The sequence below is a fragment of the Copadichromis virginalis genome, linkage group LG15 (genome assembly GCF_057382275.1).
Source record: "Copadichromis virginalis isolate Kocher_CV1m ecotype Utaka linkage group LG15, C_Virginalis_male_GT1.1, whole genome shotgun sequence".
Lineage (NCBI taxonomy): Eukaryota > Metazoa > Chordata > Actinopteri > Cichliformes > Cichlidae > Copadichromis > Copadichromis virginalis.
In genome coordinates, this window is record NC_140632.1 from 24566270 (window position 1) to 24582349 (window position 16080).

The 16080-nt window shown below is 45.0% G+C and overlaps 2 protein-coding genes across 2 annotated transcripts in view; both read right to left on the bottom strand.

Moving 5' to 3' along the window:
• Positions 1-16080, bottom strand: part of cd109 (CD109 molecule) — a 46467-nt gene that overhangs the window by 23994 nt on the left and 6393 nt on the right. Inside the window, exons 12-19 of the mRNA XM_085432640.1 lie at positions 15549-15650; positions 15039-15101; positions 14646-14819; positions 13529-13681; positions 4675-4764; positions 4166-4229; positions 3967-4081; positions 8-125 (exon numbers count right to left, since the gene is read on the bottom strand). Of these exons, the coding sequence (XP_085288766.1) occupies positions 8-125; positions 3967-4081; positions 4166-4229; positions 4675-4764; positions 13529-13681; positions 14646-14819; positions 15039-15101; positions 15549-15650 (879 nt within the window). The remainder of the gene's footprint in view (positions 1-7; positions 126-3966; positions 4082-4165; positions 4230-4674; positions 4765-13528; positions 13682-14645; positions 14820-15038; positions 15102-15548; positions 15651-16080) is intronic.
• On the bottom strand, positions 8810-12733 carry LOC146692532 (uncharacterized). The gene is made up of 2 exons (XM_085432964.1): positions 11282-12733; positions 8810-10794 (listed from the first exon to the last, which is right to left on the bottom strand). Exons 1-2 carry the CDS (start codon positions 12731-12733, stop codon positions 8857-8859), a joined length of 3390 nt encoding a protein of 1129 aa, XP_085289090.1. The 3' UTR covers positions 8810-8856.

A 16080-nucleotide genomic window follows, 5' to 3' on the forward strand; every position in this document is an offset into this window, starting at 1 on the left:
TTAATACCTCTGCTGGTTGCTCTACAATTCCCAGTCCCAGATTCTCAGACATCACAAAGGCAGTGGCAATCCAGGTTGTGATGCTGTCTGGTACAGTTAGCGCCATTTCCTTTGTGTTTGAATTACTGCAACAAACGGCAAAAAAAAAAAAGAAGAGAGAGAACTTTAAATTTTAAAAAACTGCATCTGACCCAACGGTTTCTGAAGAATCATACCATGCAGGTCATCAGCTTTCTTACAAACAGTATGTTTGCTTACTGACTTAAAATGTTAGGTGTTGGAGGTGCGTTGTCTTTTGTCTTTGCAGGTTGGAGAATGGTTATTTGGAGAAGAAAAAAAAAAGTTCTTAAAAACTTAGATCCTGACCATTATCTATGAGATCTCTGACTGTTTGTGGCTTCACCTTCTTTGTGTTGTTTGAGCCTTTGTTTTGCACCACAGCTTACTCAGCGTTAGCTTGGTAATATCTTTTATCATTTCATAAATATGAATGTATATGGGACATCATCTCCTAAGGTTATATGCCAAGGTAACAGCAAAAATAACACCCACTCACATCCTGGGCCATTTAACCTCAATAAATCACATGATAGAGTGAGGCTAGGATTCACAATGGGTTCACCCAAAACCTTGGCTGATTGTGACTGTGGTGTGAATATGGCACGACGGGACCACAGATCGCAATTATGAGCCATTTATTTACATCTCATCACACCACAATACACACCGACCCCTGAGTCCCCATGTTTTAACTCGGTGGGCGTGATTAAGGATGCACGGCATCCACCCTCCCTGCACGGCACCGCAGACCACGTCCCACCACAGTGAGCCAAAACAGTTTTCACACCTTGGCTGTGTGATTAGGTAGAGGAACAATAGGGGGTCCAAGACCCTCTTGGGGACACTCCCATGGGGTTTAAAATCTGGGACTCTCCACCAATTACTCTTGGAACTGAAAAGCTTCTTGGATTAGAGGTGAAGCATCTTCAAAAAAACTTAAAGACGCCCAGACGCTTTTCTTTCCAAACTTAGACCACAATTACCTGGATCAGGGGTCAGCAACCTTTAACACCCAAAGAGCCATTTGGACCCGGTTTCCACACAAAAGAAAACACTGGGAGCCGCAAATGCTTTTTGACATCTAAAATGAAGATAACACTGTAATTATTGTTTTTTACTTTTATGCTTTGTGTGAACAACTAAGGTGTGTTGCTTATGAAATCTATGAAGTGCTACAGAGAAAATTACATTTAATTATGTAATTAACACTCTTAAAGAAATATAACAAAAGGAAAGACGCCCAACTGAACTAAAATGATCCATGTAGCAAACAAATACTGTTGTGAGCTGCCACCCTACTCGCCTTTGGGCTTTTGGAGCCTTGACCTGGCTTTTAAAAAAATAATTGGAAAAAAAAGCACTATACTACTAAAGAAAAGAAAAATAGATATTTGCAAAATTCTGCCTAAATATGTAATTTACCTGGTTAACGTGTGTGGCGGGGCGTGGTCTGCAGCGCCACTACAGGGGAGTCGGACGCACCTGAGCAGCACCCGCAATCACCCCTCGCCACCTGAACGTCTGTGCTCTCTATGCTGTTGTGTTGGTATGTGTCGGGCTGTGTATAGCAACCGTGTGTGAAAAGTGGTCAATAAAGAGATGCTGAAAAGCGTGTTCATGCAAACATCGTCAGGCTTGCCATGGTACAATGGGACTTCTGCTCCTGAATGTCTGCGCACAGCGTCTGCAAATCGGGGCTGTACGAAGTCACTTTCATCTTTACGCAGGATTGTAAGCTGTCATCTGTGAGGCATGAGCAGTGTTTGTTTTTAACATAGTTTACCAAAGGTCAATAATTGGCCTACCTGGGGCTGAAAGTCTCGATAAATGCGTGGTGTTTCAGCGGATATACCAGCTTCCACGAGTGTGACGCTTATTTTGAGCGATGAAAAAAATAATAGAATATAATTGTATTCTTATATTTCAATATCACAATAATCTTCCAATTTAGAACTACAAGTTAAACAAGAACTAACATAAATAAAATACACTTCAACTAAATACTTCTATTTTCCCAAACCACGCGGAGCCGCACTATAAGGACTAAAGAGCCGCAGGTTGCCGACCCCTGACCTGGATGAATGAGAACCTTCACAGAGAACAAAAGTAGAGGCTTTTCCCAAACTATAAACATGTTTATTTCTGCTGTTAACTTTGGGGTCTGTGGATTTATTGGACATTAGAGGAACTGCATTTCTTGACAGCCTCTTGGCCTCACTTCTGCTAAGTGGACTGATTGAATTCAACATCTCCACCTGTTTTACTCCTGCTATTGTCATGGTCTCTGTGCCTGTTCAGCAGACTCAGTATGGCTACAAGTGTTTCTGTATATTTTGCCCCTTCTCCCTCCCCTCTCGCGCCCTGCGCACTACCGGGGCGGAGTTCATTGTGACTCCCGCCCATGGCTCCCGCACCTGCAAACAATCATCTGACCAACACTCTCACAGGCTCCCTACTTAAGGCTAGAGATGGCACGTACCACTTTTTTATGTCCGATACCGATATGATGAATTTGGATATCAATCCGATATAGTGTTTTTTTAATCAATAAAACTGTTTTTTAAATATCTTGCTGCATTTTGCCTAAGTTCATACTCAAGTTAAAAAACAAACAAAAAAAAAAACAACAACACTAAAGCTATTCTGTTATACCTGTATGCAAAAAATGTTTTCATAGTTCAGCAATACTGATCAATCTAATAAACTTAAACCTACACCATCCTCCCTATTCTGGTATTTTAAAGAGTACTTAAGTGCCTATTGAAACCCTATTAGAGTACCTAACTAATAGGGTTTCAACTCCCAGCAACAAAGAAAAAAAGAAAAAAAAGAAAAAGGGAACCCTCCACCTCATGATGCTTAATTGACGTAATCAACTTTAATTTGATGCAGTGTGGGGGGGGAAAAAAATGCACAGAAATCTTTTTTTTTTTTTTCAAGAAATATTAAATAGATTCAACATCTTTCTTCAACAGAATTGCAGACTGCACAGCCTTCCTAAAGGAAAAAGTACTATAGCTTACTAGGGTATATTAGACTTAACAGTTACTATATAGATTGGTAGCGAGGCTCCAAATGCTGAACCAGACCACCGACACCTCTCGCACGCCACAGCCGCTCTATCACGTGATGAATACTGCTTCAATGTGCTAAGGTTATGAGGCGAGTTACAGCGTGTCGCAAGTTTTGTGAGGCGCTTTCGTGATTTAATGGATCGGATTACATTTTTTATTTCTTTCCGATATCCGATCCAGTAATTTAGGTCAGTATCGGACCGATACGAAATATCGAATCGGTCCACCTCTACTTAAGGCAGCCACTGGGAATGCTTCGTCGCTGGATTATTGTGTAACCTTCGTCAGTGTTTCCTGTATTCAGCAGCTTTCTTCAAGTTTCTCTTTGAAGTGCTATTCTGATACCAATCTCCTCTTTTCATGCCTGACTCTGCATGCCCCACCCGAGGACCTGCTACTGATCTGTTGTGAATGTGGTGTGTTGGTGCGGTGTGAGCGCGAAAAGGAATCCCTGGGAGGAGAAGTCCTGTGTCTGAATTAACCGTGTGCGTTTTCCCCTCATTGCCCTCGTGACCCCTAGAGACCCCAAATCCCTTTCCTTCACCTGTACATAGTGGCACTCGGTGTGAAGAAAATAAACTGCCTTGATATTGCCTTTTGCAGTATTTTAAATGCAACTGTCTCCAAAATAATGTGACCTGTGTTCTTATATCAACTGTTCAAGAAAATTGTGCTTTGCGTGTGTGAAATTCTGGTGTCTGTGTGCTGCAGCCTTACAATTTACATAAAATTTGAAAACTTTTGTTTAAACTCTATTTTTCAATATGTAGAGTAAAGGTCACATGAAACAGCAGGAGGCAACTGTTTCTACAGTCTGACACTGAAATATCACCTGGTGTTTGTGTCCATCCAGATCCAGGTCTCTGGAAAGTACCAACGCACACGTTCCTTTTGTTGCTCTCCACGTAAATGCTCTGTCGCAGTAGTGTAAAACATTATCTCCCCTGCTGTTTAAAAAAAAAAAAAGTATCAGTCACATTAGCATTACTGATCCACAATGTTTAAAATGTTTGATACTGTTTAACACTTACGGAAGTCGTGCATTATTTGATACGTTTTCAAACTGGCATCAGTGAAAACCACAAGATCACATGACTGTACAAAAAAACAGAACTATCATTACATATTATTCATTTTGAAATAAAGTGAAGACTGTCCATCTTCCCTCAGTGAAAAAGAGGAAAACCAAACCAAAACTCTATGTTATGAGTTATAAGTAATTACAGAAATATTACACATGTCAAAATATTAGAATTATGGCTTTAGTGTAGGTATAAGTGAGTTAAAAGCTCAGGCACCGACTGCTCTGAACACTCAGGGTCACAGTTGTTTCTACTCTTGGATCTGTTTGATATTATATCTGTAAATATGAGCATCTAGGGCACACAATGATCACGGAAGGCCCTCCCATGTCAAAGCCTGTTATAAGATAAGTAAGGATTATTTTGTGATTCAAACAATGCTTCTTGAGTCAAAGAATAGCTGAAAATGAGCAGAGTCACTAAATAAACAGAAGCGATGTCTCTCTGTGGAGGCTAACCTTGAAAACAGAGTGTGGATCCCCCATTTTTGGCGTTTCATTGTTGCCGTCAGCCATGGAATTGCCAAACTCCTTCATCTGCTTCATCACCTGAAAATATCACCAGCAATATAAGAGCTGCTACTGTTACACCCCATAAAACCGAACAAAGGAAACTGGGACAGAAACATGTCTAATAAAAAAGTTCAGCCTTGTTAAACTGATACTTGGGTGGGGAGGCAGGTTTGTTTTCCCAGGTGAACATGAAAGGGATCATATACCAGGAAGCATATGATTATAAAAGGCAGAGAACATTTAGCTGGAAAACAATAAACTACAGAGGACCCCAAGGAGATATGGAAGCTTCTAGTATTCACAGGTTACACTGTTGTAAACAATAAAGCATGTTATGTGATCAACAACAGTCAGTACAAATGAAAAACAGATGAGTCAAGGCTCCAAGTTTGATCTCTCAAATTAAGGATCAGATTGAAGTAAGCAAGCTGCCTCACATGCTGATATTTAATTATTAACATTTTAAGAAACCAATAATTGTTTTAGTTTGAGAAGCTGAATTACATTTATACAAACTATCCTATCATGTACGAGGAAAACATCTCATCTTCTTCACATATCTCTTAACCTATTCACTTTAAAAACATTTTTCGTAGGATTCAATGCAGTCTTCTGAACAATACTCAGTAAACCCTGATTGCCTCCATACGAATTAGGAGGATAAGGAACAGCCAACGTGCTGATTATCAAAAGTCAATGAGTTGCCATCAGTTCATCAGTCATCAGTTGTGAGCACCTCTGTAAAAGAAGACATTTTAGCAGCGTGCTGGGTATGTGTTAACACAATGCCAAAGTTATCCCAGGAGTACACGACCCAGTAAATTCCTTCCAAGGTCAGACTGTGCAATGCTCAGAGAAACTGCAAGATATCCAAGAGCTACATCTGAGACTCTGCAAGCATCGATTAGCAAGTTAAATGCAAAAGTTAATGACAGCGCACTTAGAAAAATACAGTGCTTTGCACAGTCAAAGTCTAGATTTAGATCTAGACTTTGACTGGGCCATTTTTTTTTTAAACCATCCATTGTTGCCCTGGCTTTATGTTTAGGGTCGTTGTCCTGCTGGAAGGTGAACCTCTGCCCCAGTCTCAAGTCTTTTGCAGACTTCAACAGGTTTTCTTCCAAGATTGCCCTGTATTTGGCTCCATCCATCTTCCCATCATCTCTGACCAGCTTCCCTGTTCCTGCTGAAGAGAAGCACCCCCAGAGCATGATGCTGCCACCACCATATTTGACAGTGGGGATGGTGTGTTCAGAGTGATGCACAGTGTTAATTTTCCACCACACATATCGTTTTGGCCAAAAAGTTCCATTTCGGTCTCATCTGACCAGAGCACCTTCTTCCACATGTTTGCTGTGTCCCCCACATGGCTTGTGGCAAACTGCAAACGGGACTTCTTATGGTTTTCTGTTAACAATGGCTTTCTTCTTGCCACTCTTCCATAAAGGCCAACTTTGTGTAGTGCATGACTAATAGTTGTCCTATGGACAGATTCCCCCACCTGAGCTGTAGATCTCTGCAGCTCGTCCAGAGTCACCTCTTGGCTGCATTTCTGATCAGCGCTCTCCTTGTTCGGCCTGTGAGTTTAGGTGGACGGCCTTGTCTTGGTAGGTTTACAGTTGTGCCATACTCCTTCCATTTCTGAATGATTGCTTGGACAGTGCTCCATGGGATGTTCAAGGCTTGGGAAATCTTTTTGCAGACCTAAGCCTGCTTTAAATTTCTCAATAACTTTATCCCTGACCGGTCTGGTGTGTTCTTTGGACTTCATGGTGTTGTTGCTCCCAATATTCTCTTAGACAACCTCTGAGGCCGTCACAGAGCAGCTGTATGTACTGACATTAGATTACACACAGGTGCACTCTATTTAGTCATTAGCACTCATCAGGCAATGTCTATGTGCAAGTGACTGCACTCAGACCAAAGGGGGCTGAATAATTACACACGCCCCACTTTGCAGTTATTTATTTGTAAAAAATGTTTGGAATCATGTATGATTTTCGTTCCACTTCTCACGTGTACACCACTTTGTATTGGTCTTTCACGTGGAATTCCAAAAAAATTGATTCATGTTTGTGGCTGTAATGTGACAAAAGGTGGGAAGGTTCAAGGGGGCCGAATACTTTTGCAAGCCACTGAATGGGCTGTTTGGAAGAGCTGCCAGGATAAATCGTTTTCTCTTTAAATAGAAAATGCCAGTACAGCTTAGGTTTGCAAAGGTGCATCTGAACAAACCACAAGACTTCAATGTCCTTTGGATAGATGAGACCCAAGTGGAGATTTTTTGGTCAAAATACAAAGCACATTTGGGGAAAACCAAACGCAGAATATAAGCACAAACAACTCATAAAAACTGTCAGCACAGTGGTGGAGGGTTAATGGTTTGGACTTGTTTTCACAGGACCAGGCGCTTGTGACCTGAACTTCTCTGTATGCTAACCAATTCTAGAGTCAAATTTCAGGCCATCAGTCTGACAGCTAAAGTTTGGCACAAAAACAAACAGGAGAATGGTCCCAAGCAAAGCAGCAACAACAGAATGACTGAAAAAGAAAAGAATCAAAGTGTTGCAATGGGCCAATTAGCATCCAGACCTCAACCTAATTGAAATGCTGTGTTGGGACATTAAGAGAGCTGTGCATAAATGCATACCTGCAAAATTACGATTAAATGAGGCAAAATTGTAAAGTAGAACCAAATCAAGCAATTTAATCGTGAGATAACGTAATCCCTGGTTCTTTGATAACAGAGTGAGGTGTTTCACTATGGGAATCGCCTCGTGACCAACTACGGAAGCTCCAATGACACCACGTCTGTCTATGACAGACCTGTCGAGCCATGCTCAGGGCTCCGCCCCCTCATACTAACACGGCCGACCAGCTCCTCCTAACTCATTCCAAGCAGATTTCTTTCCGTGCCTAAGCAAGGAGGGAAGTGTTGGTGAAACACCTCACTCTGTTATCAAAGAACCAGGGATTACGTTAAGTAACCCAACGTTCTTTTTCTAATTTCGCTCGGTGTTTCACTATGGGAGATATGGCCCACTCCCGGATTGCGCCAGCTCCCGAAGCTACTCTCCAGTGCTACTCCAGGATCTCAGGTCAAACCTGAGGCACCAGAATCCAGCACCGTCTGAGCCAGGGATGACTGTGCAACATCCAGCCGATAAAACCGGACAAACGTGTGCGGCGTAGCCCAGCTTGCTGCCGCACAAATATCCTGGACTGATACACCTCTGAACAACGCCCAGGATGTGGCCACACCCCTAGTGGAGTGTGCTCGGAGTCCCGGGGGGGCCTGCAAGCCCTTACAGCTATAAGCGAGAGCCAAGGCCTCTACAATCCAATGAGCTAGTCTCTGGCGTGATACGGGCCTGCCCTTGTGAGGGGAGGCCCAGGAAACAAACAGCTGATCCGACTTCCTGAATCCAGCTGTTCTGTCAACATAAGTCCCCAAGGCCCGGACAGGGCACAAAGTGTTCAGCCTCTGCTCCCTCTCGGAAGAGAATGGAGGGGGGTGAAAAGCTAGGAGCTCTACTGTAGAGCACCTGTATGATGTTTCCAACACTTTAGGGACAAAGGCTGGGTTAGGCCTCAGGAGTGCTTTAGTGAGTCCCGGGGCCAGCTGTAGACAAGAGGGGTGAATAGACAGAGCCTGTAATTCACTAACTTGCTTGGCTGTGATTAGAGCCAACAGCAGAGTGGTTTTAAGAGAGAGAAACTTCAACCCCACTGCCCCAATAGGCTCAAAGGGGTGGTGGGAGAGGGCGTCTAAAACGACTGACAGATCCCATAAAGGGACCAGTGGTCTAGAAACTGGGAGCGTTCGACGCGCCCCTCTCATGAAGCGACCTACAAGGGGGTGCTGCCCAGCAGGTTTATCACCAAACCCCACGTGGCAGGCTGAAATAGCTGCTAAATAGACCTTTATAGTGGAAAAAGCTTTCCTTTTGTCCAGCAAGTCTTGAAGAAAACACAACAGCTCCACCACTGAACACTGAAAAGGGATAATCTGCTTTTCATGGCACCACTCTTCAAAAACACGCCATTTACTGCTGTAAATGGAACGAGTGGAGGAGGCTCTGGCATTCTGAATGGTTTCAATAACCTTCGGAGGCATGCCTGCTGCCTTCAAATTCCACCTTTCACGGGCCAGGCCCAGAGAGCAACCTGGTCTGGATGGGGATGGTATATCTCCCCCCGCGCCTGAGACAGAAGGTCCCTGCAGATGGGGAGTGGCCATGGCTCGTCCACCAGAAGCTGGATGATTTCTGCTATCCAGTGTTTGGATGGCCACCGTGGAGCTATTAAAATCAGAGACAGCCCCTGATCCCTCACTCTGATCAGTGTTGGGGAGATCAGGCTGAGGGGAGGGAAAGCATACAGCAGAGTTTTTGGCCATGGATGGGCCAGCGCATCCACGCCCAGTGGCGCGTGTGCGTCTGACAGGGAGAAAAACAGGGGGCACTGTGTGTTTTCTCGCGAGGCGAAGAGATCTACGGCAGCCCGGCCGTATCTCTGCCAAATCTGCTCCACCACCTGTGGGTGAAGCCTCCATTCTCCGAACAGTGGATTTCCTCTGGACAGGAGGTCCGCCCCCCTGTTCAGAATTCCTGGCACGTGAGTTGCCCAAAGGGAGAGGAGCCGAGTGCTGCTCCACATAATTATTTCCCTGGCTAACCTGTGTAGCTGCCGGGAACGGGTGCCGCCCTGGCGGTTGATATAAGCAACTACAGTGGAGTTGTCTGTTTTCACTAAAACATGTTGACCCCGGAGATACGGCAGAAAATGCCGTAAGGCTAGGAGCACCGCACGGAGCTCCAGCACATTTATGTGATTCAGAGTGAGTCTCTGTGACCAAACGCCATTCACTGCTCTGCCCATCATAGTTGCACCCCAACCTGACAGGGATGCATCTGTGGTCAGCGTCACCCTGGATGATACTGCCCCGAGCGGTACCCCCGCCGCGAGAGCTGTCGGGCTCCTCCAGGGCCGGAGAGCCGCGATACATGGCTGCGTTATTTTTACACCACGACTGAGATGTCGGCGAGGGCACAGCTGCAGAGAAGCGACCCACTGCTGAAAATCTCTCATCATAAGCAGCCCCAAGTGTACCACCGATATCACCGAAGCCATGAGGCCGAGGAGGCGGAGACAGAGTCGGAACCGCACGACTTTCCCCAGCTGAAAACGGGAAAGACAGTGAGTGAAGGATGCGATCCTCCGCTCTGAAAGTGCGATACGATAAGAGATGGAGTCTATTCTGAGCCCCAGATACTCTGTAAACTGTGCGGGTTTCAAGTGGCTCTTTTCCAGGTTGATAGTGAACCCAAGCTCCGTGAGGTGATTCACCACCACCTCGGAGTCTTTGATCGCCTGCTCGCGCGATCGTGAGCATATTAGATAATCGTCTATGTAAGAGAATATTCTGATGCCGCTGTTCCTTAACGGAGACAGCGCTGCCTCCACACATTTGCTGAACACCCTCGGAGCTAAGGATAGCCCGAATGGGATAGTTTGAAACTCGTACGCTACGCTCTGATAAGCGAACCTGAGATATTTCCTGTGTGGAGGATAAATGGCGATGTGAAAATATGCGTCTGATAGGTCGATTGTAACAAACCAATCGCCTGTGTGAATTGAGCGACAAAGCGTCTTGTGTGTGAGCATTCTGAACGTGTACTTTCTCAAATGCTTGTTTAACACACGCAGATCCAGAATAGGACGGAGCGACGTTCCGTCCTTTTTCGGGATGAGGAAATAGCGGGAGTAAAAGCCCTGCTGAGCTTCTTCGCTCGGAACCGCTCCGATCGCCTGTTTGTGTAACAGGGAGGATATTTCCTCCTCCAGCACATTCGCTGAATCGCGACTGGCCACAGAAGCTAACACTCCGCCGAATCTCGGTGGTTTTGCCGCAAACTGTAGTCTGTAACCATGGGAAATGGTTGACAAGACCCAGGGATGAACTGCGCATGCGCGCCACTGCTCCAGCCGCGCTGCAAGCGGGCCTCTGAAGAAGCGGTAGCGTGACGTCACCCCTGTCTCCCGGAAGGAGTTGGGGCTCTCCCCCTCGGGAAGAGCGTGAGCTCACCCCGCTGGGAACAAAGACAAATTGCAGTGATTTTCTTTTGTTTTTATTTTGAAACTGGGGGGGACATTCTGCCCTTGGCAAACTGCCTGGCTGCAGAAATGCACGTTTTATTTCTTTTGTTACCCCCAAACCACAGTGAAGTGTCTGATGACTCTGGGCAGTGCTTGGTGACACAGACAGAGTGCTTAGAAGTGTTTGGTGACACTGCGCCATTTGTCCACAAGTCTGTCCTCCCTGAACTGGAGGAGGAGACTGAGAGGGTGCTCCTGGTGAACTGGAAACTTCCGGAGACCCTGAACTTTGGAGTGATTTGGTTACCCCTTCTAACACCTTCCTTCTATTTGGGGAAGAAAAGAGGGGTGACACAGAATGCTGCAGGTGTGCTAGGCTGACCGGGTGTAACGGCTTGTTTTTTGCAGCAACTGCTGCAAAGGAATGCTTGCCCCAAGGTCTTCGGTTCTCTACCTTGGCCTGGTGGGCACCCTGCTGGCCTCCTGCTCCTCTCTGCATTCTGACCCCACTCTGTCTCCCTCTCGCAGCTGCTGCTGTTGCTGCAAAGCCAGCTCTTGGCACCTGCTGGGGCTGAGAGTTAGGTTTTCTGGGTAAGCAGAGATTTAATGCTTCACCCTCCTGCTTTCTGCGGGTGCTTGTTTCTCTCATTCTCTCCAGGGCTGGGCCAAAGAGACCCTTGGTTGGGTCATAGGCTGCATCCATGACCTCAGCCTTCTGAGCATCACCTAGGCCTGACAGGTTTAGCCACAAGGCTCTCTCACCCGAGACTGCAAGGCCCATAACGCGACCACACCCTTGGACTGCTCCCCTGGAGGAGCGAAGAATGAGATCATTAACCACGCAGATTTCATCCCAGAGGGCTGGGTTCGGGGAACCCGAGTCAAGCTGACGGCCCATGTCTTCCAGAATTTCTGCCTGATATGCTGATAGCAGTGTGACTGCATTAAGCGAGCACACTGACTGTGCAGCATATTTGTACATCCTTTGATAAATAGATGCCGTGAGGCGATCTATCTTGTTGGGCAAAGAAATGCTAGAAGAAGCTGAGATTGCCCTGCGGTTAGGGTGAAGGTGATACGCCACTGAAGGCTCCACTGCTGGGGGTTCGGTCAGCCCCAGTTCACCCATCCCCTGGATCTCAAGCTTAGAGCAGCCCTTGTTCGGAAGCTTGCTTTTAAAAGGGCTTGACCAATAGCGACTCATTTCTTTCATGCAGGCTGGGACTGCTGGCAGAAGCTGCTTTGATGGCGGCAAGGCTGGTGGGAGCCTCTTGCCGTCATACAGGTCGCGTTCTGCCCCTTCGGCATCCTGGGCGGCTGGCCATGGGATGCCTAGCTTGGCAGCAACCCGTTTGCAGACCTCGTACAAATTGCTGTCCACCAGGGGTGCAACTTCAGCCCCACTCGGTGGCCTGGACTGCTGGGGAGGAAAGGTAGAGTCATCCTCCTGTTCCTCATCCATGTCCTCCAGGTCGAGGAGGTCGGAGTCAGCATCGCCCTCCGCGTCCTCGCCACCCGGCTCGCCCACGTTTTGATCGAGGAGGTCCTCGAACGATGGGGGCATGAGCGGGGACTCTTCTTCCATCATGTCCGCCCAGCTTGTGGAGGCTCGCGGATGACGGATATCGCTCGTAGCAGTAGCAGCCGACAAGCAGGGGTCCTGACTGTTCGTTACTGCTACTCTCAGCCTCCTTTCCAGGACTTTCTCTGGCATCAAAGCACAGTGTGGGCATCCCTGAGGGTCCGCCAGTGAAGCCCGAGCATGCTTGGCACCCATACAGACGATGCACATTGGATGAGGGTCCCTGCCCGAGATGGTGGCACCGCATGATGCGGGGCACGGGCGGGATGCAGCCTCTTTAGCCTTCGGCTCCGACCTTTTGGCGGGAGTAGGAGCTGTAGACATGGTTAGCGGAAAGGGGTGAGACTAGGCTACACCAGGCTCGTCTCGACACGTTAGCCCGTAAGTAGCTAGGACTAGCAGCGGGTGTTAAATCCGATCTAGTCGTGGCGGGAGTCAGCTCGTCGTGACACGTTAGCTGCACTCCGCTAGCCAATATCGTTAGCAACTTAATGCTAACCGAACCCTAGGTCGACCAACAAGCTAATGCTAGTGAGACGCTAATGTGGTTCGTGGCCTGCTAACAAGTTAATGCTAGCCGGACACTGAACGAACAGCTCGCCATAATGCGTTAGCCCGAGTCACACAACGTCGGCTACCTCGCTAACTAAAACCAGGAACCGCTGGGACAGCTCGCCTGACGCGGTTGCTGTTCCACAGTGCAACTCTAAGTACACTTCTTTCGAAGGACTTACTCAGCACGATCCAAACTGGAACCGGAAAAACTGCGTTCGGCGACGTACTCCTACACGGGACGCCTGAGAACTGTTAAGCAGCTAATCAAGTTAGCCTGGATGCGCTGAGGGAGCTCAAAGTAGTTTCTCACGGGAAGAAAGCGAGAATGAGTTAGGAGGAGCTGGTCGGCCGTGTTAGTACGAGGGGGCGGAGCCCTGAGCACGGCTCGACAGGTCTGTCATAGACAGACGTGGTGTCATTGGAGCTTCCGTAGTTGGTCACGCCGAGGCGATTCACATAGTGAAACACCGAGCGAAGTTAGAAAAAGAAACGTAGTTTTACTGTCAAAACTTTTATTTTCACATGAATGTATACATACAGTTCTTATCTTAACATTTTACATACCGTCTCCGTGGTGATGTCATTGTCTGATCCCGCCCACTGCGTCGCCTTGTCAACCACCAGGATCCCGACTACTGAGTTGGGCTCCAGTACACTCACATTCAGGGTCACAGTCTCAGCTGGCCTCTTTACAACACTGCTCCAACTAAGCGACACCTGCCAATCACAGGTTGATTAGTCACAAATTTGCAAAAGTACCATTTTACTCGTTATTTCCTGTTATATATGTCCTGCTCTAATGGTGGATGTTCATATTAAACATGCACAAAATTTTTAAACCATAATGTAAAAATAAGTCATCTCTGTGAGCAAAAATGTGAGATTTCAAAATTCTGAGGTTTGTTTTTTGTTTGCTTTTTTTTTTCAACTCTTTGATGTGTATGAAATCAGTGAAAAATAATGTGCCAAATGTGGTCATCTTAGGCGCAAACGTCCTGCCTACTAATTAGACAAAGTCAGCCTGAAAAGCTAAAAGCAAGACCAGTTTAAGAAAAATAATTATAATAATAATTATTTAGAACTTTAATAAAGTCAGGGAATAAGTCAGTTAGGATATTTAGGAGTTACGTATAAAGGTCCAGTCAGACCATCTTTTAACATAAGAAATATATTCACAATAATATAATAAAGAAATATTATTCCTGGTTGTGAACAGATAGTCACAGGATGTTCAGAGACACACACTAGCATTATGGCACAGGGCAGCAGAAGATATAAACCTCATCGGGATAAGAAATGGACTCCAGAGCAAGAAGACACCAGTTCATGTTACCTTTGCAGGTTGTTGTCTTTTCACAAAATACAATATTTTGCTTGTTTTTCTAATTTCTAGATAGTCAAAGAAGGACACCAGGCAGAGGGCAAACGTATTTCTCCAACACTGACACAACTTTCATTCAACTATTCTTTTCTTTTTCTTCTTTTTTTTTTTACTAAGACTAGACATTGAGAAAAGATGACGGTTACTCACTGCTGAAATGTTTGCTGGGAAATTATTATCATGTAACTTGGATTGTTTTTTCTTCACCGTTTTTTCCAACTTCATAACCTCATATTCACACAATTCAAGAGACAAATTAGTTTATTTTTCAAAGAAAAAAATGAAGAATGAAAAAATCACCTGGTTTTGTAAAAACTGCCTGATTGGCAGCTGGATTGCATCATTGATGACCTCTCCGCTGGGGTGCACACAGTAAACGATGATGCAGGCCAGAGGAGCCCAGGAGACTTCTGGGACCAGAGTCAGATCAGGAGAGCCTTTCCCGGCAGAAATCGCCTGTCCTCTTGACTTCACCTTTACACACAAGATACAGACGGAAGGTCTTATAAGAAGCTGGAAGCATACATTCGTCTTTCTTTGCTTACAGCAATAAACTGAATACTTAAAACTTCTTGTCACCACTACTGGAAAACAAACAACTTTCAACAGTTGGAAATGTGCTTTATTTAAATATTAATCAAATTAACTACAAATTTGACAAAGTGTAATAATATTTGATGCTTTTTTTCATACCAGGTAGTGAACCTCATTCAATGGAAAATTACTTTCAATGTGCAGCAGAAAGGGCGAACCAACCTGAAAGAAGGTCAAATGGTGACGTTACGTATGAGTATAAATGTTCTACAACCACAGTCAGTAATTGGCTGTAAATGTGTTTTTTGAAGATCTACACTGGACGAGTCATTCTAGAAGCCTCACCATCTTCACACAAGCAGTCACTTGGAAGCATTGTACAGCGCTTTGAGGGCCCCGAAAAGCGCTATATAAAATGCAATCCATTATTATTATTATTAACTAAGTTAACTTTAATTTGAATCATAGGCAGGACATAAAAACTGAATGTTTATAATTACTAAGCAAATGTAAATGAAACAAATTGTTATAATGAACTCAGTGCATGTGATTGAGGTGTGTTGAAAGGACATCTAAGGTAACCATAGACTATTTTGGCATATTACCTGCATGTTTACAATGCTGACACAAAGGTAATTTTAAATAGTTCCTTGTATTCTTCAGCTTTACCTCTGGAGGTGTGAAGGGTTTCTGAATCTGCAGGTAGCTCTCACTGGGGGATGTGTAGCTTCGCTGTATATATAGATTGCTATGGCTGTCCTCAAAAGAAGCCTGAGAAGAAAAAGAGATACCAAAGATTTTAAATGTAATTTGAAATCATGATCATGCTTTTGGGTTTAATTTCTGTTTTAGTTAACACGTAAATATTTTTCATATTAATTTATTTATCTATTCAAGTGTAATTTCTTTTGTACGTGATTTTCTTGTCAGGTGTGGATTTTTCACAGTAGATTACTTTATTCTTGCCTGTAGCTATTAGCACTCTCCACCTAGCAACTACAGAATAAAATAAGCCTTTAGCTTTTTAGGTACAATATGTGAGTTGTAAAATCCTGCTGCTAAATAAAAATACATTTAAGCAAATAAATGATAATATCACAAAAAAAACCCACACAAGATAAACAATATTAAACAAACATGTTGTGCTTTTTCTTGTTAGATATTAAATATGATAAAATCATTTTTCATTATACAGTTACCT

What these genes read in the sequence shown, in the direction of transcription:
- LOC146692532 (XM_085432964.1), bottom strand. Translation starts at nt 12,733, where the DNA reads ATGTCTACAGCTCCTACTCCCGCCAAAAGGTCGGAGCCGAAGGCTAAA. An exon ending in AGGGTGCCCACCAGGCCAAG is followed by an intron (nt 10,795 to 11,281) that starts GTAGAGAACCGA and finishes GCTCTTCCCGAG; the next exon opens with GGGGAGAGCCCCAACTCCTT.